The sequence below is a fragment of the Prionailurus viverrinus genome, chromosome D3, assembly GCF_022837055.1.
Source record: "Prionailurus viverrinus isolate Anna chromosome D3, UM_Priviv_1.0, whole genome shotgun sequence".
In the NCBI taxonomy this organism is placed as follows: Eukaryota; Metazoa; Chordata; class Mammalia; order Carnivora; family Felidae; genus Prionailurus; species Prionailurus viverrinus.
In genome coordinates, this window is record NC_062572.1 from 10733857 (window position 1) to 10761780 (window position 27924).

Here is a 27924-nt window from a genome sequence, read left to right on the forward strand (position 1 = left end):
TGATCGGGTTTTTACATACTGGCAAAAAGATCGGAAATTGGACATATGTAAATTAGGGATAAAGTTGACAAAAGTGTGCATGATCTATACCCTGAAAAGTACACAAGATTTCCACAATAAATTGAAGAAGACCTAAATAAATGGAGAGATAAACTGTATGATGGAATGCAAGACTTAATATGGCTCAGATGTCAACTCTTTCCAAATTGATCTATAGATTCAAAGCAATCCTTATCAGAATCCTAGGAGGCTTTTTTTTTTTTTTGCTGATTCTTTTTTAAAAAATTTTTTTCTTTTGGGGCGCCTGGGTGGCGCAGTCGGTTAAGCGTCCGACTTCAGCCAGGTCACGATCTCGCGGTCCGGGAGTTCGAGCCCCGCGTCAGCCTCTGGGCTGATGGCTCGGAGCCTGGAGCCTGTTTCCGATTCTGTGTCTCCCTCTCTCTCTGCCCCTCCCCCGTTCATGCTCTGTCTCTCTCTGTCCCAAAAATAAATAAACGTTGAAAAAAAATTTTTTTTTAATTTTTTTTTATTTACTTTTTAATTTTATTTTTTATTTTTTAAAATTTACATCCAAATTAGTTAGCATGTAGTGCAACAATGATTTCAGGAGTAGATTCCTTAGTGCCCCTTCCCCATTTAGCCCACCTCCCCTCCCCCAACCCCTCCAGTAACCCTCAGTTTGTTCTCCATGTTTATGAGTCTCTTCTGTTTTGTCCCCCTCCCTCTTTTTATATGATTTTTGTTTCCCTTCCCTTATGTTCATCTGTTTTGTCTCTTTAAGTCCTCATATGAGTGAAGTCATAGGATTTTTTGTCTTTCTCTAATTTCACTTAGTATGATACCCCCCAGTTCCATCCACGTAGTTGCAAATGGCAGGATTTCATTCTTTTTGATTGTCGAGTAATACTCCATTTTGTGTGTGTGTGTGTGTGTGTGTGTGTGTGTGTGTGTCTGCCCCATCTTTATCCATTCATCCATCGATGGACATTTGGGCTCTTTCCATCCTTTGGCTCTTGTCGATTGTGCTGCTATAAACATGGGGGTGCACGTGTCCCTTCGAAACAGCACACCTGTATCCCGTGGATAAATGCCTAGTAGTGCAATGGCTGGGTCGCGGGGGTAGTTCTATCTTTAGTTTTTTTGAGGAACCTCCATACTGTTTTCCAGAGTGGCTGCACCAGTCTGCATTCCCAACTTGTGTCATCTTCTCAGTGTTTCATGATTATAAACAATGTTACAGTCATCAGTAGATTAAGTGAAAAGCCACATCAATCATACAGTAGTACTATTTTTTTTATTTATTTTAATGTTTATTTCTGAGAGAGAGAGAGAGAGAGAGAGAGCATGAGGAGGGGAGGGGCAGAGACAGAGGGAGACAGAGGATCTGAAGCAGGCTCTGCACTGTCAGCACGGAGCCCCGACGCAGGGCTCGAACCCACGAACTGTGAGATCGTGACCTGAGCTGGAGGCAGGTCCATCTGGATTTCCTACCAACAGTGCACAAAGGCTCCGTGTTCTCCACCTCCTCACCAACACTCGTGTCTCGTTTGTTCGGGAATAGCCATTCTAATTGGTGTGAAGTCATAGCTTTACGGTTTTGATTTACAATTCCCTGGTGATTAGCGATGGTGAGCATCTTTTCATACACCTGTTGGCCATTTGTGGTCTTCTTCGGAAAAAAGTCCACTCGAGTCCTTGGCCCGTTTTTAAATTGGGCTATTAGTGTCTTTGCTACTGACTGGTAGGAGCACCTTATGATTTTGCAGATGAACCCCTTATCAGATTCACGGTTTGCTAATATTTTCTCCTTTTCCATAGGTTGCATTATTCCCCCGTTGACTGTTTCATTTGCTGCACAGAAGCTTTTCAGTTTGATGTCGTCCCTCTTGTCCAGTTTTGTTTGTCTTGCCTGTACCTCACATATAGTCAGCTGACCTGCAGCAATTTGCCAAGAATACACAATGGGGAAAGGCTAAGCCTTCAACAAACGGCAATGGGAAAGTGGGATACCCACACGCAAAAGAATGACCTAGAGCCTTATCTTACACTATACGCGAAAAGCCACTCAACATGGATTAAAGACTAAATCTTATATTACAGGAGGGGCACCTGGATGCCTCAGTCGGGTAAGCGTCTGACTTTGGCTCAGGTCACGATCTCGCGGTCCGTGAGTTCGAGCCCCGCGTCGGGCTCTGGGCTGACAGCTCAGAGCCTGGAGCCGGCTTCGGATTCTGCGTCTCCCTCTCTCTCTGCCCCTCCCCGCTCACGCTCTGACTCCGTCTCTCTCAAAAATAAACATTTGTTAAAAAATCTTATATTAGGGGGGAAACCCACAAAAGCCTTCTCCTGACCTTTTCTATGTTAATTTTATACTCACTGTGTGAAGTCCCACCCAAAATATGGGGAGGCATCTGATTGGAATTACATAAATTAGTTTAGGAAGAAAGACGCTGTTGTTCTATTGAGAATCCCCATCCATGAACTTGGAGTGTCTCCTTATTAATTTTAATCATCTTTTTTATTTTAATCGTCTTTAATGATGCTGTAACCATTGTAATATGCCACTGCATGGGTCTTTCACATCCTCTGTCATATTATTCCTACATATTTGTTTCTATTTTTCTGTCCTCAGTATGTTCTCTTTAATTGCATTTTGTAGCATTTGGTTCCTGGAAGACCTAAATGTTGCAGAGAGTGTATTTCACTACAACATTTCAAGCGATCTTTATACTCTTCTGAATTTTCTGACTTTATCAATTCTTTTTGCAATAAACTGATTGATGCTGGATTGATGCTCAGAATTGATGCTGAGGCCCACCCCCTATGCTCCCAGCCCCTCCCACTCCACCCCTGGCTCAAAAGAAGGTGATTTGGTTGGGGGCGGCGGGGGGGACAGGGCACCTGAGTGGCTCAGTTGGTTGAGCGTCTGACTTCAGCTCAGGTCGTGATCGCAACAGTTCATGAGTTCGAGCTCCGTGTCGGGCTCTGTGCTGACAGCTAGGAGCCTGGAGCCTGCTTCGGATTCTCTCTCTTCTCTCTCTCAAAAATAAATAAACGTAAAAAAAATTTTTTTAATTTAAAAAATTTGAAAAAAGGAAGGTGAATTTTAACCTAATGCCGCCTTTGAAGCCCCGAGTGAACGCTCCCAAATACCCCTCCCCGCCACGAAGCCCTCCCTGCACACCCCTGTGTCTGTGACGTCAGGGCCCCTCCCCCGAGCTGCTCAGAGCCCTTCCTGCCCTGCAGAAGCACTTTCTCCCTCCCGTGTTTCAGGCCAACATGGCCTACTTCCTCCAGCCCCACATCTGTCTCGGGCGTCCCACAGACCCCAGTTCGCCCGCGGGGCCTCTACTTAGCATCCGGCAGCATGATCCAATGTGTTCCCCTCTTCCCTGTGATTTCTAGAGCCTAGGGCGGCAGTTGACAGCTTGTGTACGTGATCGGTCCCCCGTCTTCATCCAGTCTTGACCCTTCCCTTTCTCCCTCCTCAACATACCTCAGCTGTCCTGGTCCCTTGACGGTGATCTTTCTTGATTTCCCACCTGTTGAGTTGCAGGACACTTTTAACATATCTTTGCTGTCATTTTGGTGGGATCTCGAATGTGCGTTCAGCATACTATCTCAAATGGAGGATTTCTTTCTTTTTTAAGTGAATGTTTATTTATTTATTTATTTATTGAGAGAGAGAGAGAGAGAGAGAGAGAGAGAGAGCACGCACAGGGAAGGGGCAGAGGGAGAGGGAGACACAGAATCCGAAGCAGGCTCCAGGCTCTGAGCTGTCAGCACAGAGCCCGACGCGGGGCTCGAACCCACGAATCGTGAGATCATGACCTGAGCTGAAGTCGGACACTCAACCGACTGAGCCACTCAGGCGCCCTGACAAATGGAGGATTTCTAAAGTGACCTGTGAGTCAGGGAGAAGACTGATTAATAGGAGAGCTTGAAAGCATGACCTGATGGCTGAGGGCACCCGGCTTGAATCCCCTCCACAATATCAAACCTACAAAATGGGCGTCTTCCTACAACTGAACACCTCCCAGGGATGTGGCGCTCGCTACCCGAAGTAGAAAACCAGGTGTCCACCCCAGTAGCCTGCCCTCTCTTCCTCTGGTTCGCTATGAGCTCTGCAGTTCACCCTCCGACCCCATCTATTTCCTAGAGCTTAAGGCAGACTTCAGAAGGTCCTTGTTCACATTCATTGCTACCCAAGACAGAGTGACTGCTGGATCCCTGAGCGTATGGGACAGAGGACTAAAGAATTTTTGAGTGGGATAGGGAGGAGGGGTTGGACGGCGGCATGGGCGGAGCCTGGGAAAGAGCTCACCTTCTGGTCCTCTGGGTAGAGGAGCCACAGCGAACCCGCCAGAAAGGTCGAGGACAGGTGTGAAGATAGAAACCCCTGGTAGCTTCAGGTCTCCACTCTGCTGCTTACTCTCCGCCTAGTTTTGCGCCGGTCCCAAAGGGACCTAACTCTGGCTGCTTTATAACACCTTGCTATGTAACGTTGCGTGAGATGCCATGGTATACTCATCTTCCTTCCCCGTTTCTCCTTTTTAAAAGAATTCTTCTTCCAGGCAGGACTTCAGAGTATGTCTGAAGTTTTAAAAACTGGGATTCTAAACATTTTGGAATTGCATTAAACGTGTAAATTATTTTTATACTCCTGTAAGAACAGGCGCTCCTGTAAGAACACGGCGCAGTACTGAGAGCGTGGGCTGGGTTCGAATCCAGTCTGACAATTTTCCGGCTACGTATGTGACCTTGGCCGAGGTGCCTAGATTCTCTGTACCTTAACTCCGTCCATCAAACGGGTGTGGTAATAATAGCGCCTGGCTGTCGGGAGGATGGAACGCGATGGTTGGACGTGTAAAGCAGCGAGGGACAAGCGTTGCGCAAAGGGTCCTCCATTACTAGCGGTGTTCAGAACGCCCCCTTCAGGCGGAGAGCTCGCGGGGTGCTCTCTGGGTGAACCTCCTCCAGGCCACCAGGCGTGACCGTGTCCTCGCGTGTAAATCCTGCACGTTTCTTCAATGCTTCCAGGGTACGTGACGGTGCTCTGTGGACCCGCTGCTGCCGAGGCTTTTTGTTCAGGTGTGTTCAGTGCATCGGAGCTGGGTGGGGGCGGGAGGCTGCAGGGAAGGCGGACCCAGTGCTGGGAGCCGAGAGGCCGAAAAACGAAACTCGGCTGGGAAGGGAACCCGGAAACGGGTGCGAGAGCCCAGAGCTGCTGGAGAGAAACGAAACCGAAACCGAAAGCGGGAGAGGGGCGGAATGCCTGCGAGGCTGGGGAGCAGGGACGCGGGGCGCGGCGGCGGGGCGGCTGGGGCGGCAGCCCCACCCCCTGCCCTCCCGCCGGGCGCAGAGCCCAGGTCGGGGCGCCGCGGGCAGCGGGGAGCGCGCGCGGACGGCGCGGGAGGGCAGCCGGCCGTGGACATGGACGTGTACCGCACCCCCGCCGCCGCGCTGGACAACCTGGTGGCCCGCAGACTGCAGCCGTCCGCCGAATTCGTGGGGGCTGCGCGGCGCGCCCTGGGCGCCCTGGGGACCTTCCTGCGGGAGCGCGGGGGCCGCGCCGCTGCCCAGCCTTGGAGGGTGCTGAAAATCGCCAAGGTAGGCGCCGCGCAGGGGGCAGGGGCAGGGGCTGGGGTAGGGGCGGGGGCGGGGGTGGGGGGAGAGCTCACCTGTAAACAGGAACAACCCATTGCCGCGGGCGATGTGGCCCCGGACGGTTTGTATCAGCTCTTTCCATTCATTTCTTTGACACTTTGGAGGCACGCTTGCGGTGCGCCAGCGCTGGTCTAAGTGCCCTGAAAATACACTGCACACCACAGCCCGGCCAAGTGGGTACTATTAACCGCACCCGACGCATGGGAAACTGAGGCACGGAGCGACGAAATGATGTGTCCAAAGCTTGTAAGAGGCCCGGCAAGATTCAAAGCCAGGTCGTCCGATTCTTGCATCTGTGCTCTTACAGGCTGCCTCTATTCAGTTCACTCGCTCACTCACTCAGTCGTTTACCCAGTCCAAACAGACTCCAGTCCTCACACCATGCCTGACCCTAAAGATGCTGAAACCCTAGTATTTCTCCAGTAGCCACGGAGCCTAATTTACTGCGAAACCGCCCAATAACAATGAACATTGTCTCATTAAATGAGTCATCCCGCAGAATCCTCACATTCAAGGAGGTAGGGATTATTACCCCTGTTTTATGACTGGGGAAAGGTGGGTGAGCCACTGCCCCCGGCCACGTTTTGTCATTTACATGCCTTCCTGCTGCTGTGACCTCAGGATGCCCACAGGCTCAGGCAGGAGACAGGCATCAGCCTCTGTGTCCTCAGCACAAACTCAGGGGCTCTAGGGCTGCAACGAAGGAACTTGGCTGGGGTAGAGGGGACTTGGAGCTTCTCAGGGAAGGGATGGAGACACAGGGCAAGGGACGGCCCCAGAGCAGCTGGTGGTTTCCTGGGGCTGAGTCTTAGCTTGGGAGGTGGGAAAGAAGGAGAGGCTTGCAGCCTGGGAAACGTGGAGGCAGATTTCTGCCTTTGAGGTGGAAAGGACGAATTTCTTTGGAGCAATAGTTTAAGAGTCTCTAAAGCTCTGGCAGTCCTCAGCTTTCTTGGAAAGCCTGGGACAGTTCTTATGGTTGACTTTAGCTTATGGCCTTCGGATCATTCAAAGCTTTGAAGGAGGCAGTGGTAAGGTGGGTATAGGGCCATGAGCTACCTTTCCAGTCTTCCGATGCTGCTCCCTGCGGAAAAGACTCCTTGGAGAATGGCCAGTTCCAGGGCTGGAATAATGTGCAAGATGAGCCTGGGGCTTCTAGTTGGACCAGAACGCAAAGAAGGGGTGGCTGACCTCTGTAGTCCTGTCAGAAGGACCGCCCTCTCCCTTCTCCACCCCTGCCCAGAGCCAACAGGAAGGGGCTCTCCTGCCCCAGCTGTGACCACCAAAAATGTCTCCCGGTGGCGTGGCCAAAGGCTGAAATTGCTTTAAAAATCCCAGAAGGAGATGGGGCGGCCTGGGTGGCTCTGGTTAAGTGTCTCAGGTCATGATCTCACAGTTTGTGGGTTCAAGTCCCGCATCGGGCTCCGTGCTGACAGCTCAGAGCCTGGAGCCTGCTTTGGATCCTGTGTCTTCCTCTCTCGCTGCCCCTCCCCTGCTCATGCTCTCTCTCTCTCTCTCTCAAAAATAAGTAAACATCCAAAAATTTTCTAAAATAAAAACATACATGAAGCACATGTGGCAACAGACTTCCTTAAAAACCCGCTCTTCTTTTGTGTAGGTTTAGAAACGTGCACAATAAAATAAGTATTTTTAAGGGAATTCATCGATGGGGAGGGGTGCAGGAAGAATGTAGGCTTGGAGCCCAGTCTTCTGAGCTGACCTCCCAGGTTCCAAGTACGGTGCCTTCTCTGAGTCAGGTGTCGGTGAGCAACTTCTCTGCGCTTTCGTTTCCTCATCTCGTTTGTAAAGTGAGAGCGGTAACAGTACCTTCCTCTCAGGCTTGTTAGAGAGCTTCCGTGAGATGATCAAGCGCAAAACAGGCAGGAAATGCTCGGTTTACAATATTCCTCCGTGCTCTGCCCTGTTCCCCCTTTGTTGGCACCCCCCCCCCCCGCCATGTGAGGAGCTGGCAGTAAAAAAAAAAAAACCTGGGATGCCATTGGGATAATTCACCATCCCAGCTCGGTGGGGGAGATGCCCTCTGGAAGGCTAATCTGGTTCTTGGCTTTTCCAGGCTGTGTTAACTCACTTCACAGCCCCGAGGCTCATGTAACCGCGTGTAACCACATCACAGGGACTGTCTGGAAGTGAGATTACAGGTGTCAGACATTTGACAGAGCTCCAGGCACAGGGTAGAGACTCTCATCATGGGAGTTTCCTTCGCAGGTCCTTCGCTGACAGCTTTGCAGAAAGAAACACCCGTCAGAAAGGTCCCGGACATTCAGCAAGTCATATCATGGTTTTGAACTGATCCCAGGCAAAAGCCGAGAACATGTGTTCTGCAAAGCAGAATTTGTTTCACCAGCATTTTGAATTAAAGCTTTTGTTCAATGTTTGCTTATGTTTGAGAGGGAAAGAGAGGGGCGGAGGGGCAGAGAGAGAGGGAGACGGGGGATCCGAAGCAGGTTCTGTGCTGACAGCGGAGAGCCTGATGCGGGGCTTGAACCCACAAACCGTGAGATCATGACCTGAGCTGAAGTCGGACACTTAACCTACTGAACCACCTAGGCGCCCCTAAAAAAACTTTTTTTTTTTTTAAATTATAAATTAACAAAAGCTTTTTGAAGTTAGTGGCCAACACTTAGAGATATATGGATTTACAAATAAAACATGCCTTTCTTGAAAACTCAGGCCTGGCTTTCCTCGGCCTGCATTTCTGCATGGCTTCACATGCCAGGGGCTGTGTGCCCACCGTCTCCCCCCACAGCCCGCGTGGTTCGCTCAGGTTGCCTACCAGCCCACTCGGTCACCAGAATCGAAGAGTGCAGAATTCTGAATTGTTTTTTGCTTCACAGGGAGGCTCCTCTGGCCGGGGCACAGCTCTGAGGGGTGGCTGTGATTCCGAACTTGTCCTCTTCCTCAACTGCTTCAAGAACTACGAGGACCTGGGCGTTCGCCGTGCAGAGATCCTCAACGAGATGCGGGTCCTGCTAGAATCCTGGTGGCAGAAACCCATCCCCGGTCTGAGCTTTGAGTTTCCCGAGCAGGACGCGGCCAGGGTCCTACGGTTCCGACTGGCATCCACGGACCTCGAAAACTGGATGGATGTCAGCCTGGTGCCCGCCTTCGACGCTCTGGGTGAGGGGTGCCTGACCCATTCCAGGGTCGGGGGCAAGATCCTTAGGAGTAGGACCGGGCTTCCAGTCCTAACCCTGCCACCAGCCTGCTGTGTGGCCTGGGCATCCCTCTCTGGGCTCTCGTTCCCTGACTACACGCATTGAGTGTGGGCCAAGAAAGCCCGGTTCCTCCTGGATCTGCGGTCCTGGCATCTAGAAGCTTGGCCCTCCCTCAAGCAGCTGGGGAGACGTTCCTTCAGCCACTGCCGAGAACAGTGCTGCTCGGCCCTTCCAGAAATACCCCAGGGGGAAGGCACAGCCACCTGGCCTCAGGGGGCTTGGGGACAAGGCCAGCATTCTGCAAAATCTTGTATTTCATCTTAAAGGCATTAATATGATTTTTGCGCTCCCCTTGATAGTATATCCATGCTTGATTTATAATATAGTATATATAATGTGCCCCTGTGCCCACATCTGTAAAATGAAGTTAATAATAATGGGACCGTAGCAATCCATCTTGCAGAGTGTTTGGAAAGACCATGTGCGTGAATACCTGTGATGAACTTGACACATGATGGGGCTGTACGAGTGCTTGCTGTCCTTCTTTCTATTATTATTATTATTATTATTACTATTTCTATTACTATCATTATTATTATTATCAGTGTTCTTCTTATTAACCATGATGTCCTGGGAGACAGCTCTCTTGAACTTATCCAGGTTACAACGTCCTGACGGACAGCCACACTCTCCCACGCTCGGTACACGTATATCAATCACAATAGCTACTGCTTACTCAGTGCTCGACTCCAACAAGCACTTGACCTATTTCATCTCATTAATTCCTCAGAACAAACCTATGAGGTCTGTACTGTCTTGTCTTCCCTTTTCCTAAGAGGGGCACTGAGGCACAGAGATGGACGGTAACTCACCCAAAGCCGCACAGCAAGTAAGCGATGTCGGGGGAGCCCGGGAAATTATGGAGCGCGTTTCCTTTTCCCAGGCCAGGCCCACAGGAAGCGGTGGCGGGAAAGGCCCACGCCGCAAAGGCAGCCAGCTTTAACTTCCAGTCCTGTGTCCGTCACTTGCCAGCTCTGTGACCGGGGGCACAGCCCTGAATTTCTCTGTGCCTCAGTGTCCGCAGCTGTAAGATGAAGTGAAGGCAAGTTGCCCGGTGGGGTTTTGGTGGGGAGACGCGGCACTCGGTGTGAAACTTTAGTGTCGCAAGCATAAAAAAATATTATCACTGCCAAGGGCTCGGAATCCTTTGCCTTACGGTTTCCCCAGCACCGTGCCTTTCCCCTCTGGCACCAATTAAAGGTATGTGCAGTGTTCTGCCTGAGGGAACCGCAGGGAGGGAAGAACTACCAGGTTCTAGGTACTCCTGATTCAGCTGGAAGCGTCCTTCCTTTGGAGCCGGCTTGGAATGCAGCCGGGCCCTGGGGGCTGCCTGGCCATTTGGAAGGAAGGGGCTCTTCCTTCTGGTCTAGAGCTTTCCTCCCTGCCCCCTGAGAAGCTCCAGGCTCTCTTCCTCATCCTCCAGCCCCCATGCTCGTGGATACCCGCCTCCACCGAACTGCCCTCCTCCCCGCCCCCGGCTCTCCATCCTGTGCCTCGGAACCCTTCCTGACGCACAGCACTTCACTCCCGCAGGACAGCTCAGTTCCGATGTCAAACTCAAGCCCCAGATCTACTCCCGCCTCCTCGACAGCGGCTGCCAGGGAGGCGAGCACGCGGCCTGCTTCACGGAGCTGCGGAGGAACTTTGTGAACGTTCGCCCGGCCAAGCTGAAGAACCTGATCCTGCTGGTGAAGCACTGGTTCCGCCAGGTAAGGTGGCTTCGGAGGGTCCTCGCCCCAGGCATAGGACTGTTGGAATTTGTGATTTCGCGATGGCGAGAATATTTTCTTATGTTCCGTGGCCACTCGTGTTTCTCTTTAGGGAGATATGCCTGTTCATATCATTGGTTTATTATTTTCTTCTGGGCTAGCTGTTTTCTCCTTGTTGGTTTGTTGGAGCTCTTTACATATTCTGGGTGCTAATTCTTACTGAGTTAACATAATGCAATCTGTTCTCCCAGGACGAGGCTGGGACTTCCGTTTTGTTCTTAGGTCTTTTGTCACGGAAAATGTCACGATTTTAATGTAATCAGGTGTGTTCATCTTTTTCGTATGTGATTTGTACTTGGTGCATCTTGTGTAAGTAGGCTTTGCCTATCCTGACTTTTTTCTTAATTTTTTTTAATGTTTATTTATTTTTGAGAGAGACAGAGACAGAGCTTGAGCGGGGGAGGGGCAGAGAGAGAGAGGGAGACACAGAATCTGAAATAGGCTCCAGGCTCTGAGCTGTCAGCACAGAGCCCGACGTGGGGCTCAAACCCACGAACCGCGAGATCGTGACCTGAGCCGAAGTCGGGCGCTTCACCGACTGAGCCACCCAGGCGCCCCTATCCTTTCTAAAATTCTTCTCCCATATTTCCTCCCAGAAGGTTCTAAAGTTTTCTTTTCGTGTGGGTTCAGGGCTTTGAACTCTCTGGAATATTTTATCTATGGTATGAAGTAACGCGGAGTTTGTACGCTTCCCGCCTCAGCCTCAGGAATGACCCCCACCCCCGAAACATTCATGTTTGTCGACAGACTGTTGTGTATTGAAGAAGGGGTGCCCAGCCTGTGCCTGGAGATGAGGGAACAGGCCCCCTCCCCCCCAAGATCTTTGGGCACACGGCTTGGTCTTTCTGGTGGACCACTCATCATAAAGCAAGTCTGGGGGGAGGAGATCCTGAATTCCGGATCTCGTTCAGCCAACGACTCGCTGTGTGGCCCTGGAAAGTTCTGCCATCCGCTCATCTGGAGGATGAGCAGCAGCCTCGCACTGCCCACCCGCCGGCCTCTCTCTGACTGCTCCCCAATCCCAGAGGCTCGCGTCGCATACGCCCGAGGCTTGGCCGAAGCCCCAGGAGCGAGGGCAGATGAGACTCGGCAGGTTGTTCCTGGAACGCGGCATCTCGTCTCAGGCTTCGCCTGCGTCCCGGTGGGCGGGCTCTGCACCCCCTAGACTGAGAGCTCCGGGGAAGTTCTCCAGGGAGCGCTCTCTTCCCCTCCCCTTCCCCTCTAACAGGTGTGCCAGGGGGAGGTGAGGAGGGAGGAGCTGCCTCCAGCCTATGCCCTGGAGCTGCTGACCATCTTCGCCTGGGAGCAGGGCTGTGGGAAGGAGGCCTTCAGCCTGGCCCAAGGCCTCCGCACCGTCCTGGGCCTGATCTGTCAGTATCAGCACCTGTGTGTTTTCTGGACCCTCAACTACGGCTTCGAGGACCCTGCGGTCAGGTGGTTCTTGCGGTACCAGCTCGAGAGACCCAGGTACCTCCCATCACCCCCCTGTCCGCACTCTCCGGGGCTTGGGCCGCAGGAGATAATTAACAATGGTCAATGATCCAACAGGTCTCCTCTCCCGGAGGCCTGCGCGGGGGCCAAAGCCACACGCTGTGCGCTTACTAATTCAGTGGATTCAGCCCCAGAGGGAAATGACAGTCACTAGGGGGCATTTTTTTTTAATTTTTTTTTTTTTAACGTTTTATTTATTTTTGAGACAGAGAGAGACAGAGCATGAACAGGGGAGGGTCAGCGAGAGGGAGACACAGAATCTGAAACAGGCTCCGGGCTCTGAGCTGTCAGCACAGAGCCCGACGCGGGGATCGAACTCACGGACCGTGAGATCGTGACCTGAGCCGAAGTCGGCCGCTTAACCGACTGAGCCACCCAGGCACCCCACTAGGGGGCATTTTTAAAAAGATTTTTCTAGGGGCACCTGGGTGGCTCAGTCCGTTAAGCGACACCGTCGGCTCAGGTCATGATCTCTCCGTTCGTGAGCTGGAAACCCATGTCGCGGGCTCTGTGTGGACAGCTCAGACGGAGCCTGGAGCCTGCTTGGGATTCTGTGTCTCCCCCTCTCCCTCTGCCCCTCCCCCTGCTAGCGCTCCCCCCCCACCGCCCTCTCTCTCTCTCTCTCAAAAATAAGTAAACCTTTAAAAAAAAAAAAGATTTTTGCGTGAACGTATTTTACACGTGAACATTTTATGCGACACGTAGCATACAAGTACCAAGGGCACAATTTGATGCCTTTCTATAAAGTGAACCCACCTGTGAAAAGACCACCAACGGTGGTGCGTTCTTACTGTTGCTTATTGCGTTCTGTTGCCGAGCAGAGTACTTGCATCGTGTGCATTTATCACAATATGCTTTCCGTCCTGTTCCTCATGGACGGTTTGGTGGTTTCCACTCCGGTTACCATGAGGCTGTTCTAAACAGCCTTGCACGCACATTTCGGTGTGCCCGCACCATTAGAGAGACACATGGGAATGAAACTGCTTGGTCTCGGGGGTAACTCTGAGTCCCTGGGGGTGGATCCTCCTGTCTGATGATTCTAATGTGCAGAGTGGAGGATCATGACTCTGATGTAATCTCCACGGCAGCCCCCCCCTGCCCAAGGTAACTGAGGCTCAGAGAAGGTAAGTCATCCGCCCTAGGTCACACAGCTGGAAAGGAGAAGAGCTGGAGTTGGAGCCAGGCCTGCTTGACCTCAGAGCCCCTGATCCTGACCGTCTCACTAACCAGAACCTTCTTGTCCCTCTGGATTTGCAGGCCCGTGATCCTGGACCCAGCTGACCCCACGTGGGACGTGGGGAACGGAGCAGCGTGGCACTGGGATCTACTGGCCCGAGAGGCAGAGTCTTGCTATGAGCACCCGTGTTTTCTGCAGGCGGCGGGGGGCGCTGTGCAGCCCTGGGAGGGGCCCGTGAGTGAGGGGCTCCCAGGATCCTTGTTACGCACCCAATTCGTGTACTCGGTGTTTCCTGAGCATCTGCTGTGTGCTGGGGCCCTGGGATGTGGGCCAGGCTTGAAAAGTGGGGGCTGCAGGCATGTAACACAACCTGATCACCAAGCTGAGCCTGCTTGGAGGAACCTTTCCGGTGGCGTTGTTATCATCTGCTTACCTCGCTGTGTCCGCCCGGCACCGGGGACCTTTTTATAATTTATCCCGTCTGGAAGGGCGCCTCTATCTAATCTGCACGAAGGCGCCTTAGGGGCTAGCGGTGACCCTCTCGCTTTCTCTCTCTGAGTCTCAGTCACCCTGACCGTACAATGGGAGGGGGCTGGCGAGAGAAGGGATGGAGAAGCCTCTTCGCTTGTAAGACAGCTCCTTCAACAAACTTCCAGGGCCTTCCACGTCCTGGGTGCTCAGGTTTGGACCACCCCATCCAGCGAGACTCTGCCCAGAGGGCCCCGGAGGAGAGCAGCAGTCTCGACACCATGGACCCAAGTGCAGGGAGCAGGCAGCCCTCACGCCCAGCTCCTGGCCCCTCAGGGACAGCCAGCACCACCCCCTGTACTCTGGGGACGGCCTTGGATCTGTCTCGCATCAGCACCAAGGACCTGGACCGCTTCATCCAGGACCACCTGAAACCGAACCCCCAGTTCCAGAAGCAGGTCAACAAGGCCATCGATGTCATCTTGCATTGCCTCTGCGAGAAGCGTTTCTACAGGGCGTCCACAGTCAGCAAGGTAAGTCGGTGGGTGGGGACACCGATGGGACCCTCCTGGGGCACCACAGCGAGGAGGGGGAGGAGCCACAGCACGGGCTGGGCAAGGCGGGCATCTGTGGAGGGGTATGGCAAGGCTGGGCAAGCGCGGGCTGCTGAGGGCGGGCAGGGCAAGTGGGCATCCGTGGAGGGGTAGCTTGCTGGCCGGAGGTGTGTATCTAAGTACCAGCTTTTTGGGGGGATCTTTTTTAATGATAGTTTTTTAAACCGCTAACAGAGCACGTCTCCTCTCTGCTCAAAACCCTCCCCGGGTTCACAGAGCACAGTGGCTTCGAGGCCCATAGAATCTGGCCCTGGTCTTTCTCGGAACTTCACTTACTCCACACTGGCCTCCTGGCTGCTTCTTGAACTCACCGGCCAGAGTCCACACTGGCTGGTTTCTCTTTCTGGAATCCCTCACCACCCCACCCCCCCGCCCCATCCACTTGGCTTCCCCCACTCTCCTTTAAGTCTAGGGTCCCAACCCTCTAGAGTCTCACGGAGGCCTGATTGCTCAGTTCACAACTGCAACCTCCCTTCCACAGCCCCACCCCATCCCCTTACTGCCTTATTTGCCTGCACACAGCCCTTAGCGCTTCTGGGAGCTGTTGTTTGCTGACTGTCCCTCCCTCCTCTCCCCCTGCTAGAATGTAAGTTCCAGGAGAACAGGTAACTTTTATGTACTCCCATACCTTGCCGCATGTGAGTGCCCAATAAACGGATGGATGGATGGAAGCAGGCCAGCAGAGCACATCCACAGGCCCCATTTGGCCCCGGGACCTCAACGTGCCATGTGTGGTCCAGATGGGCAGTCAATAGGTGCTGCGGATATTCGGCTAAAATCATTAATCCCTGCCCCCTTCACCGCACCCCCCCCCCGTTTTCTGTTGCTACATGTTGGTCTGACTTTGCGCAGGCCCCGAGGGTCAGAAGGCAGGTGCAGGCGGACATAATCTGACTCTGCCAGGCTTCTCAGAGTCAGAGGTCGCGGGGCTTGTGCAGCCCGCCTCTGTCACGGTGTCCCCAGACCCGACACCAGCGACAGAGTAGTGTTGGGACTGCAGTGGGGGTACAGCGGGTGGGGTCATAGTCTGACTCCTGAGCTCAGGGACAGTCACGGGTCTCAGATGGCCCATCCTCTGCAGGGGGGCTCATTTGGCCGGGGCACAGACCTGAGGGGCTACGGTGATGCCGAACTCGTCATCTTCCTCAACTGCTTCGAGGACTACGGGGACCAAAGGGCCCGCCGCCTGGAGATCCTTGATGAGATGCGGGCACAGTTGGAATCCTGGTGGCAAGACCCAGTCCCCGGCCTGAGCCTCCGTTTTCCTGAGCAGACCGTGCCCGAGGCTTTACAGTTCCAGCTGGTGTCCCGGGCCCCAGGAAACTGGATGGACGTGAGCCTGCTGCCCGTCTTTGATGCCGTGGGTGAGGGCTGCCTCCAGCCTGTGCCCTGGAGACCAATTCTCTCGCCCGCTATGCTACACAGCTTGCCTAGGATCGAGATCACCCACCTTGCGGAGTTATTGGGTGGATGAGCGAAAATTACTGAAAAGCACCCAGCACGTATTTGGTGCTTAAAAAAAAAAAAAAAAAAAGTTCTGATTGCTATTCCATGTCGTAGACTGTGTATTATGGGTTGCAGTGCTATGCTATGTAATTAACGTTAAAATATTAACAAAGGCTGGGGAGTGGCTGGGTGGGGACATGCTGCTGTCTTCGTTAGAGCTAGGCACTCAGAGTACTTCACATTTCGCAGGGCAGCTCTGTGCGGGCGCCAGACCTGAGCCCCAGATCTACTCCCGCCTCCTCGACAGCGGCTGCCAGGGGGGCGAGCACGTGGCCTGCTTCACAGAGCTGAGGAGGAACTTCGTGAACACTCGGCCACCCAAGCTGAAGAACCTGATCCTGCTCGTGAAGCACTGGTATTACCAGGTGAGGCCTCCATACCCGCCTCCCTCCTCCCAGGAAGTAGCTGCTGTCATGGCAACTGCCTCAGCCAATCATCGCCTCCCCCAGGCAGCCGTCTCCCTTCCTTCACTTCTTATTGGCCATCCCAAGTAGAAGGTCCACCTCCTCCATCCTCCATTTCCGGTACAGACCGGAAGTCCCTGGCTGAAAGAAAATCTCTTTGTCCGTCAAGCTCCGAATGCCCGTTTCTTGCAGTTGGGGTTCACCATCCACCTCTAGCTCATCTGTTTCCCTTCACTCCCCACGCTGCTAATGGGTTCCCTGTTCTTGCCCACCCCCAAGCCCTAGCTTATGCTGTTCCGCCATCACTGTCTTGTGTGCAAAGTGTACTAAATAAACCCCGAGCTTCCTCCAGACCTCCCTCACCAAAAACACTCATGTGAATGCACTCGCATTCGTGTACTCATTCAACAAACATCTACTGAGCACCCACTGCCACTAACGTCACGATTGTGCCAGATGTTGGGATACCAAGCTGAATATATCGCAGCCCCCATTCCTGTACAACCGTCCCGTACACCCTTGATGGAGAGACTCTGGGCAAAGATCAAGTCTGAGATCCTTAGCCTCGCTGTGTGACCTTGGACAAGTCACTACCCACGCCCGTTCCCAGACCTCTGTGTGTCCACCTGGGAAATAAAAAGGGTTCCATTTTGTTCCGTGAAATGCAAAGGGCTTTATTTTTTATATTCCCCTCCCTCTCCAAGTACATAGGGCCATGCTTGGCACATCTTGGGTGCTCAACTCCACTCATTCTTTGATTGGCCTTGGGTGACCTAGGTCGCAGCTCGGAACAGAGGACGGCAGCCAGCCTGTGCCTCCCTGCCCCCAGTCTATGCCCTGGAGCTCCTGACCATCTTCGCCTGGGAGCAGGGCTGCAGGAACGATTCTTTCAACACGGCTGAAGGCCTCAAGACGGTCCTAGGGCTCGTCCAGCAGCACCAGCAGCTTTGTGTCTACTGGACGGTCAACTACAGCTTTGAGGACCCAGCTATCAGAACATACCTTCTTGGCCAGCTTCAGAAACCCAGGTGCAGACCCACGATGCACTGCATCATCCTTTCTCCTCCCCCCCCCCCCCCCCCCCCGCCGGAGTCACTGCATCCAGGAGGGATCCAGGCTGGGATCTGGGTGCCCCAACCCCACTCCTCGCTCTGGACTCTTTGCTGAAGAAGCATGGACACAGGGAGCCCCCAAAGAAGCCAGAGCCAGGTTCATTAACACAATAAAATATCATTTCTGAAATGAAGGGCTCACCCAATACCTGACTGAGGCAGCCAGGTGGGAAGCCTACTGTGCGTGGGACAGACTGGGCCAGCCCTAAGGTCCTGACACTCTTCTCCTTCTCCCCAGCCCCCACACCCTTTCCCGGTCCCTCCCACCCCCCTGCTCTTCACTGATTCCCACCTTCCCCACCTGCCTGCCCATCCACTCTGCCCCCCCAGGCCCCTGCTCCTGGATCCTGCTGACCCCACCTGGAATGTGGGCCAGGGCAGCTGGGAGCTGTTGGCCCAAGAAGCAGCAGCCCTGGAGACACAGGCCTGCCTTAGGAATAGACAGGGGATGTCTGTGCAGCCCTGGGATGTGATGGTAAGAGGGGTCCAGACTCCCTTTCCCTGCCGGTGCGCGCATTCCCCAGCTGCCAGGAGTGTGTGTTTCTGCCAGCTTACAGCTGAGACATTTGCTGTTCTGTCCCAGCCAGCGCTTCAGTGACACGGGGGACAAAAAGCCCACCCTCGTTTTTTTAAGGCGAGACCGGCTCTGTGATGCAATTCCGAGTCCAGAGTTCCCCGTGGGATCGAGAGAAAGCTTTCTCGAGCTGGAGCCTTGCTTAGCTCCTCCTCCTGCTTCCCTCACTCCCCTTTTCCTGCAAGCACTGCCCCCCGTCAATCCACGCACGAGAACCCCCATCGCAGGCTCTGCTTCTAGGGGACCCCCGCTTAAGGCGATAGCCAGCCCCCGAAGGGATATGAGTTTATTGCCCTTGCTTTTGTCAGCCGGCTCTCGTAACCAGGGCTTGATACTCACGACAATCCAGTGAGGCACGGGCGTTGTTATTGCCACCATTTAAAGATGGTGAAACCAAGGCTGCGTGTTGGCGGTGGAACCAGAACGTGAACTCGGGTCCTTCTGATGCTCCCACACAGACCTGCCAACCAGCTGAGAAAGAAAAGGGCTGTGGGAGGTAGCGGGAGCCTCATCCTCATAGACTGGCAAGAGGCAGGGCCTGCGCGCTCCTAGGGAATCCTGGCTCGAGCCGGCGCTACCTGGATTCTTTCTGTAGCCTGCTCTCCTTTACCAAACACCAGCTGGGGACCTTGACAAGTTCATCAGTGAATTTCTCCAGCCCAGCCGCCAGTTCTTGGCTCAGGTGAACAAGGCCGTCAACGCCATCTGCTCATTCCTGAGGGAAAACTGCTTCCGGAATTCTCCCATCAAAGTGCTCAAGGTGGTCAAGGTAAGTCCCCAGAGGGCCGTGGGCAAGGACGGCCCTGCAGGCTGGGGATCTCTCCCAGGCCAGGGCCAGGCCTGACCCACCTCTGTGGTCCTTACAACAATCGGCACAAGGCCAAACACAGAAGGGAAACCAGAACGCCGTCGTTGTAGGTGGGTGGCGGCGGGAGGGCTCAGAGGTGTCCAACAAATCTCTTCTGGCCGCTTGTGACAGCCAACTCAAAAGGAGGAACGAAGGGAGTATGTTGGCTGATGTAAATGGAAAGCCCTGGAGTAGATCTGCCATCAGGTACAGCTAGATCCAGGAGCCCATGCGGGGTCACCAGGACTCAGCTTTTCATCCCAGCTCTTGGCTCTGCTGTCTTCTGTGTCGGACAAGCCCTTTCCATGTGATGGTTCTTAGCATCTCTAAGCTTCCAGAAAGGGGGAATCTTTTTTCTCAAAATTCAAATAAGTCTTGGAATTGAGTCTTACTGTCCTGACTCGGGTTATGTACCCCTCCCCAAACTCATCACTGGGGCTAGGGAGACACCATGCTCTGACTGGCCAAGCCTGGTTCATATTATTGAGTCAGTCCCACGTGGACCTGAATTGTGGGGGAGGAGCGATTCCCCCAAAGAAAACCAGGGTGCTGGTCATCGAAGTAGAAGGGATGCTGGGGGTGTATAAAAAGTCACATTATCCACTGCACCAGATACAACCTGGGTCCACAACTGAAGTCACAAGTGAGACCCAGGTTAGCTCTGGAAGATTATCAGCATAGAATCAGCCAATGAAAAGTCCCAGGCCTGATGATTTGCTGTGTGGCCCCAGGCAAATACCTTCCCCTCTCTGATCCTTACCTTCTTTGTCCATAACACTTAAAGATGATAACCTGGCTCACTGGTTGCCAACCGTGGCTTCACTTAGAATCACGAGGTGACTTTTAAAAATTAGACTGATGCCCTGTCCCCCTCCCAGGCCAATTAAATCACAGTCACAGGGGCATAGGAGCCATACGTACATCAGTCAGTTTTTAAAGCTCTCCTGGTACAAGCAGGCTTGAGAACCACAGGTCAAAAAAAATAAACAAATAAATCTCCCAAATCCCTCCCGGCCCCCAAACTTGATGGAATGAGAACGTTTGCATTTGTTGAAGGGTTTAAACTTAACATCTTGCACATTTCTTTTTCTTGCAACCATACTACGTCTTAACCGCATATTAAAGAGGTAAGACAGAGAGGTTAGGTGACTTGCCCAAGGTCACACAGCAAGTTCCTGACCCACAGGCTCCAGCAGGAGGACGTCGTGCAGTCCTGCAAGGGTCAAGCCGCCTCCGTGTCCTCCCCAGGGTGGCTCTTTAGCCAAAGGCACAGCTCTGCGAGGCCGCTCAGATGCTGATATAGTGGTGTTCCTCAGCTGCTTCAGCCAGTTCACCGAACAAGGGAACAAGCGGGCTGAGATCATCTCAGAGATCCGAGCCCAGCTGGAGGCATGTCAGCAGGAGATGCAGTTCGAGGTGAAGTTCGAGATCCCCAAGTGGGAGAATCCCCGCGTTTTGAGCTTCTCTCTGATGTCCCAGACGATGCTGGATCAGAGCGTGGACTTTGACGTGCTGCCAGCCTTTAACGCCTTAGGTGAGGTACCCAAGCATACTCCTGAGAAGGGGAGAAGCAGAGGCAGGGCTGCCAGGGACAGCAGTCGAGGTTGTGCACTGCACAACCAGACCACACATGTTCACAGGGCAGGCATTGTACACATGTGTGTTTCTCACCACTTTCCTGCGAGGTGTCTGGAGAAAAGGACACGTTTTTCCAATTCATACAACAGTTCTATGCGATCTAACAGTGGCCCTGGGCTGGGCCCTAGTCTCAGCATGACAGATGACCTTGAGCAAGGGAATTCCCTGCCTTGAGCCGCAGTGTCTTCCCCTGACACTGTATTCGAGTGTCTCCGTGCACTCCCAGCTTCGAGGATTTGTGTGCTGCCTTCTCCACCTTCCACAGACCCGGAGGATCCGTTCGTTCAACACACGCAGCGAGTATGTGTCCAGCATTCTCCGTGGCACCAAGGGTACATCCCTGCACAAAACAAACACAAATCCTTTCCATCTATTCAGTTCTGAGCTTGCACTGGAAAGTTCGCAGAGCGAGGACGTCCCGTGTATTGGAAAGTACTTGGCTCCTGAGGTTTGGGAATCGAGTAACAAGGGAGGGACTCATCCAGAAATGTGTCTGAGTCTACGCAGTTCCTCAGTTCGGAAAGCAGGAACGCTTGAATGTCAAGGAGTGCCTTTAAGGGCGGTGATACGGTCCTGTTCCTTACAGGAGGCTCTAAGACCGAGGCTCTGCCTTTGTTAGAGAGGGCTGAACGAGTGTCCAGGAGCCGCTAAAGATGTGTCAGCTCCCAGCTGAGACTTGAAAGGGGGCAGGAAGGGCCGCGAGATTCTCGCCGGGGATCTAAGGCTGGGTCACGCCACGTCTGTGTTCCGTCTAAGATCCCCTGTGCCCCCTCCCCGCCGCCGTGGGTCCAGACCCCCGGCGAGGGAGGTGCCCAAGTAGGAGATCCTGGAAGGCCTGTCTCAGTTGGCCCCAGGGGGGTTCTGGGAAACGAGCCGACGGTGGCCTCCTCCCTGTCTCCAGGCCAGCTGAGCTCCGGCAGGAGGCCCACGTCTCAAGTCTACGTCGACCTCATCCACAGCTATAACAACGCGGGCGAGTACTCCACCTGCTTCACGGAGCTGCAGAGGGACTTCATCGTCTCTCGCCCCACCAAGCTGAAGAGTCTGATCCGACTGGTCAAGCACTGGTACCGGCAGGTTCGGCCCGAGGACGGGGCCATCCCCCCGCCCCCCGCCCGGGCCCCGGAGCGCTGTCCTGGGAGGAGGCGGGGCACGACCCTGGGTTGGCCGAGCGGCCGGAGAGAGATTTCGTAGCTGTGGGACCTTGGTTTGCTTATCGGTGAACTGGGGCTGGTGTCGCCACATCGCAGCATTTGAGGGCACAGTGCGTGGCCGGGCATCTGACGCATGGAAGTGCCCGGTAAAGGTTTGGGGTGGTCTTGCCAGCTCTGGAAGGGTCCCTCCTGTGCCTCTTCGTTGCCAGTGTCAACCCACACTTTCCCTTTATTCCCCAGTGCAACAAGATGCCCAAGGGGAAAGGCTCCCTGCCCCCCCAGCACGGGCTAGAGCTCCTGACGGTGCATGCCTGGGAGCAGGGCGGCCGGGACCCCCAGTTCAACATGGCGCAAGGCTTCCGCACCGTCCTGGAGCTGGTCAGCCGGTACCGTGAGCTCTGTGTCTACTGGACCGTCAACTACGACAACCGAGACGAGACTGTCAGGGACTTCCTGAGCCAGCAGCTTCAGAAGCCCAGGTTCTGGCCCACCCTCAGTGTTGCAGTGTCTCAGATCTGGGGTCCCTCGCCCTTCCCACTTCTGCAGGGCACAGAGCAGGGACAGCAAACTCCTCTTCCTGGAACGGAGCTCCTTTCTAACAGGGACAGCCTTAGCACCTGAGGGACAGGCACTCCGTTTCCTGGTCCCCTGGTGGCCAGGTGAAATGTAAGACTCCAAGTCAAGTTTGAATTTCAGAAAAAGAATGAGTGACTTTTTAGTATGTGTGTGCCCCACGCGGTCCTTGGGACATACTGACGGTTTTCCAGAGCTCAAATGTCACTGGGCATCCTCTGTTTATATTTGTTAAATGCGCCAACCCTACCTGGGAACCCACCAGGTAACAGGAGCAGGTCTGCTTCTTTGGGATTTTGCCTCCCTCTGAAATGGTGCAAAGATAACAGAGACGCTTGCACAAATTCACGATGCATCTCCAGTCAGTGGGTGATGGCAACTTACAACAATGTGTTGAAAAAGACTCTGACGTGGTGACATCTGCCACAGATGTAGGAAGGGAGAGTGGTAGAACCAGTCCCGAGATTAATTAACAATGCCCGCTACATGCTGAAGGGGTAAGAGTGGCCCAAACGAACATGGTGGTTGATTAGTAATGTCTGCCCGGGACACAGAAGGGAGAAGTGGCCCATGCAGAGTGTTGGGTGATGGAGGAGAATAGTCCAACCAGTCCCACAGAAGGGCACCCAGATGTTGCCAGGGGTCGGACTGACCCTGATGGGAATTGCAGGCCCATCATCCTGGATCCAGCTGACCCGACGGGCAACCTGGGCCACAATGCCCGCTGGGACCTGCTGGCCGAGGAAGCTGTGGCCTGCATGTCTGCCCCGTGCTGCATGGGCAGGGACGGCACCCCCATCCAGCCATGGCCAGCGAAGGTAGGAGAGCTGTATGGCGCAGCAGGGCGCACCCTTCCCTGGGGACAGTGTGCTCGGGGGAGGGGCCTGACTCCTGCCAAAGGGGCCCCCTTGCCTCCACGTCCCGGCTGTCCCTTGGTCTCTGCCAACAGAGAACCAACTTCTTCTGTCACCTTCCGCCAGGCTGCCGTGTGAAGGCCGGAATTTGTACCAGATGGAGGGATGGACGCCAGCCGTTGGCGTGGAGAGACTTCGGGTCACCTACCAGACGTGTGTGTGCGTGTGTGTGTGTGCTTGTGAGAGACAGAGAGACCTCGATTCAGTGAATCTACTCCTCCTCTGTCCAGCCTCCCGACTCCTATCCCTGCCTTCCCACTCTCTGCCCTCCTCCTGCTCTGCGTACCCAGCCCAGCCGAGTTTTATCAAATACCCCCTTGCGTCAGACAGGTACTGGCCACCACAAGGCTTCCCTGCTCCCCTGCCTCCTGCGGCCGCGCACCAGACTCGGTGGGCTGGCAGCGGCCTGTCGCCGCCATGACTCCACTCTCAGCCAGCCACTGTCGCGTACCACACTGCGTCCCGCCCCTGCCGAGAACGTCCTCCTCCTTCCTGCCTTCTCTGCCCATCCGCGCCGGTTCACATCTTCCACTGAGGCCCATCCCTGTCCGCCCAGTGGCCTCTCCTCCTTCCCCAGCCCAGCGGCTTTCGCCGAGATGGCAGTCTTCGTGCCATTTGTCAGCCACAGGCCATTGGCAGCGGCCGCCTGGAGTCCTGGGTTCTGGAGGATTCTAAAGAACGGATGCATACCTGGGAAGAGTGATGTAATCAACTAGTGATGTCTGCCATGGATGCGGTAGGGGAACGTGGCTGGCCCCGAGGCAGGAATATGGGCTCACAGGCTAACGGTGTTATTGAGGAGCTCTCTGAGCTCGGCCACCGGCAGGAAGAGCCTGCCCGGATGGGCCGGTCTTGTCTGCCACAGACGGAAGGCGTGGGGACGTGTGTACCATGCAGTCCCTCTCATGGGACCCCTGACTGAATGCCTTTTCGCTGGAGCCTTGTTTTCTACCTCCTTCGCACATCTTGAGACCACGGCCTGTTTGCCTTCTTGAATTTTTTTCTGGGCTCCTGTCTTCTCTCCTGATGTGCTGGAACATCGCCGGTGGGATTCTCCATCCCAGAGCGAGCCAGTGCCCAAACAACAGTGCTCGGCCTGCTTCCCTCCGCCCTCCAGGGCAAATCCACCGTGTGATTTGCAGGCGGGGCTCCTGCCCTCCAGGCCGACAGCTGTGTCCCTCTTAGTCAAGGCTCAGCACAGACAACAGGAAGTAGTCCAGGAATCGTTAGCAGGAAGGGATCCCATCCAAAGTCCCTGGACAGTCGGGAGGAGCGGAAGGCAAGGACCGTGGTGGGACTGGTGGTCTCAAGGTTAGACCCCCGTGGCTGAATCAGAGGTCAGGAAGCTGCCCCTGCCTGTCACCAGGCCACTGCCTCACACCCACCTAGCCGGGGCCAGGCCCGGGATATGGGCTCCAGCAGCCACGGGTGTCGCTCGGGACTTGCCAGCCACCAGCTCTTCAGGAAGATGCCTTCTGTCTCCCTCCTGGAGCACAGTCGAAATTACGGCCAGAAGTCTGGCGACAGGGCCATCGGAAGCGAATGGTTCACCTCCCACTCCTTACAGCGCAGGGAAGGAGGGATGCCCAGCGCTGACCGCCCACGTCCGGGTCGGCATCCCCAGCAGATGCGCTGTGAACTGCGAATGTCTGTTGGGCGGGTGAGGGGGTGGGCCGTCCCAGAGGGAGGACCAGGAGGAGACAGAGGGGAAGGAGCCACCAGGCATCCCCTCCCTGCCCCCCCTGAGTGTCTCAGATGGCCTGACTCTCCGTGGCCCACTGCTGGGTACTGCCGCTCGGGCGCTGAGTCCGTTCGGGCTCCTGTAACGAAGCACCACAGACCGGGTGGCTCATCAACAACGGCAGTGTATTTCCGGCAGCTCTGGAGGCTGGAAGTCAGCACGGTCGGGTTCTGGGAAGAGCCCCTTCCAGGCTGCAAACCTCTTGTGTCCTCACATGGCAGAGAGCCGGCCAGCTCTCCGGACTCTTCTAACAAGGGCACTGATCCCATTCGTGGGGGCCCCCCCTCGAGACCTCACCACCTCCCACAGACCGCCACCTTCTCATACCATCCCATCGGGATTGGGGTTTCAACATAGGGACCGGGGGGGACATACACCATGGCGGGGATGCAGACCGGGGCTGGGGAAGAGCCTTCCCCTGTCCATGCCATTCTTAGAAAGTGCCAGAGAGCAGGCCTTCTGCTCCGCCTGGGGCCACAGCGGCCGAGGCTCGGGGGCGGAGCCCCCGGATTCCGGGGCCGCGTGGGTGCCCCCCTTCCCTCTGCCACTCGCTCTGGCAGCTGGACTGCTACTGAGGGCACGCGGTGTTGATAAAGCCTTCTTAAACTCACTTCACTGACTGTGAAGCCGGGGCTGGGGTTCGCAGGACCCCAAGGTACACCTTTTGCGTTGGTGCGGTTCCAGGGGCTCAGAGCTGACACCGGTGGGCAACAGAGACCCGTCCCACCACGTGTCCAGCAGCAGGTGGGGACCTGGGCGTGGCAAGCTGGTGGTTCTTGGCCCAGGTCGGGCCAGCAGCAGGGTCTCAATTCGATAACTCCCATCGTCATGACGCAGACTCTATGCGCCCCACACCCCCCAAAATGGCTCTTGAATTAGGATAATTGTGAGATGGTGAGAAATGGGGTAGCTGCCGTAGGTTGGAGGTGAGAAGGACCTGTCACCTGGTCCGGGCTGACCTGACGGGGGGGGGGGAGGGGGGGGGCAGATTTATTCTATTCTGGCTCCTGAGTCCTTGACAACGGCCACTCTGGTATTGGCCTCATAGCCCCGCTGTCCCGTTTGAGGGCTTCCTGATCTAGCCACACCCTTAGATTGGTGGCGATTTTAAGTTGATTTCGTACATGTAGTGACCCTAAGGATGTAAGGGTTAAATTGTGGTGTAGGGCTAACCTACAGCTTGAGAAAGAACAGCTTTGTTTTGATCTGAAGGTTAAGAGAGAGCAGCCTTGCTTTACTCTTGTAAATCAGGCCTCACCAGTTAAGGGAACAAAAGTTCAAAGAAAAGTCGCATCAGAGGCAGGGTCAAGGAGATCCACTGGACTTCACGGCAGAAAGTCTAGAATAATCACCCCATCCGGGAACTGTTTCCACCTCATCTGGGAACTATTTCTTTGTTCTGTTCCCAGGTGACGATAAAACGACGTGGTCGGCTATAAAAACTCTGTACCCCGCCTGTTCGAGGCCGCACTCTGATCAAAAGTGTTGGTCCCGATCGGTCGGCCTCGCCTCTCGTTGCAAGAAACCTTGTGGGGACTGTCACTGGTGCCCGTCGCGTTCTGTTTCAGGAGTCGTGTGGATGCAACAAGGATAACCACAAAAATGTCCACATGCACTTTTCTCTGGAAGAGACAAATTGATACTAAAGTCCTAAGGACACACACGTGTGCAAGAAAAGCTTGGAAAATGCAGAAAAAAAGAGCTCGGAGGAGGGTTTAGCCCCAACCAACATTAGAACTTACTAGGATGGGACGCCTGGCTGGCGCAGTCAGTTAAGCATCTGACTTCAGCTCAGGTCATGACCTCACAGGTTCCTGAGTTCCAGCCCTGCTGGGCTGTCGGCTGTCTGTCGCAATGAGCCCGCTTCTGAGCCTCTGTCCCCCTCTCTCTCTGCCCCTCCCCCACTGTCATGCTCTCAGAAATAAACATGAAAAAAACAAACAAACAAACTTACTAGGAAACCACAGCCTAAGGGGATGAAAATAACAAAAAGCTAAGTGTGATCAGTCAGCAATTAAAAGCTAAACCGAGAGCCAGAGGGCCTCCTGGGTAACACCCAAAGGGGTTCCATCTCCTGGAGGCAGAGGAAGATGAGGACCCAGTCAAGAAATGGGCCCCATCCAATGTAGGAGTCCAAAGAAAGTGGGGGGGGGGGGCGGGCTATATTTTCAATTTAACTTAACTTTTTAAAGTTGAAAATATGAGATATAATTCACATGCCATGAATTATAACTTTTAAAGTGTATAATTCAGGGGCGTCTGGGTGGCTCAGTTGGTTAAGTGTCCAACTTCGGCTCAGGTCAGGATCTCCCGGTTCATGGGTTCGAGCCCCGCATCGGGCTCTGTGCTGACAGCTCGGAGCCTGGAGCCTGCTTTGGATTCTGTGTCTCCCTCTCTCTCTGCCCCTCCCCCGCTCATGCTCTGTCTTTCAAAATAAATAAACGTTAAAAAAAAATTTTAAAATCTGAATATAAGAATCTATTCATTATATGTGCTATAAGAAATGATAGCATTATATCAATGTGAAAATTCTAAATCACGTTATTGCTCTGTGTTTATGTAACAAGACATCCGTGTTCTTAGAGGATACATATTGGAGTATTTAAGAGGAAAGGGGTCTGGGTGATTAGGTCATGTCCACGTAGGATCATCAGTTCTAACAAATGCTCCAGTCTTGGAGGCAGGGGTGGGGGAGGGGAATGTTGCTAGTGGGGGAGGCTGTGCATGGGAGGGCAGGGGGTATCTGGGAAATCTCTGGGCTTTTTGCTTAATTCTGCTTTAAAATATAAAGTCTATTTAAAAAAAAAAAAAGGAGTAAAGGGGACTAATGTCTTCAACATGACCTCAAATGGCAATACCGTACTAATTATACGATGGGATGCCCATGCAGAGAATAAAGAACCAATGTGGTAAAATACTCTGGGGGAAGGGTATGGGGATTCTTTTGTATTCATCTCGCACATTTTCTCCGAGTTATTGCAAATGCAAAGTGTTCCGAGTTATTGCAAAATGCAATGTTTTTAAAACAATCATAAAGCAGGG

At 54.0% G+C, this 27924-nt stretch overlaps 1 protein-coding gene across 1 annotated transcript; it reads left to right on the forward strand.

Annotated features, from left to right (window-relative positions):
• The first annotated feature begins 5246 nt into the window (after positions 1–5246).
• OAS3 (2'-5'-oligoadenylate synthetase 3) lies at positions 5247–27049 on the forward strand. Its single transcript, XM_047827135.1, has 16 exons — positions 5247–5610; positions 8520–8802; positions 10434–10609; positions 11898–12136; positions 13418–13571; positions 13994–14338; positions 15501–15783; positions 16115–16290; positions 17107–17357; positions 17772–17916; positions 18611–18784; positions 20111–20396; positions 21402–21577; positions 21895–22133; positions 22898–23045; positions 23208–27049. Exons 1-16 carry the CDS (start codon positions 5272–5274, stop codon positions 23217–23219), a joined length of 3426 nt encoding a protein of 1141 aa, XP_047683091.1. The 5' UTR covers positions 5247–5271; the 3' UTR covers positions 23220–27049.
• The last annotated feature ends 875 nt before the right edge of the window (positions 27050–27924 follow it).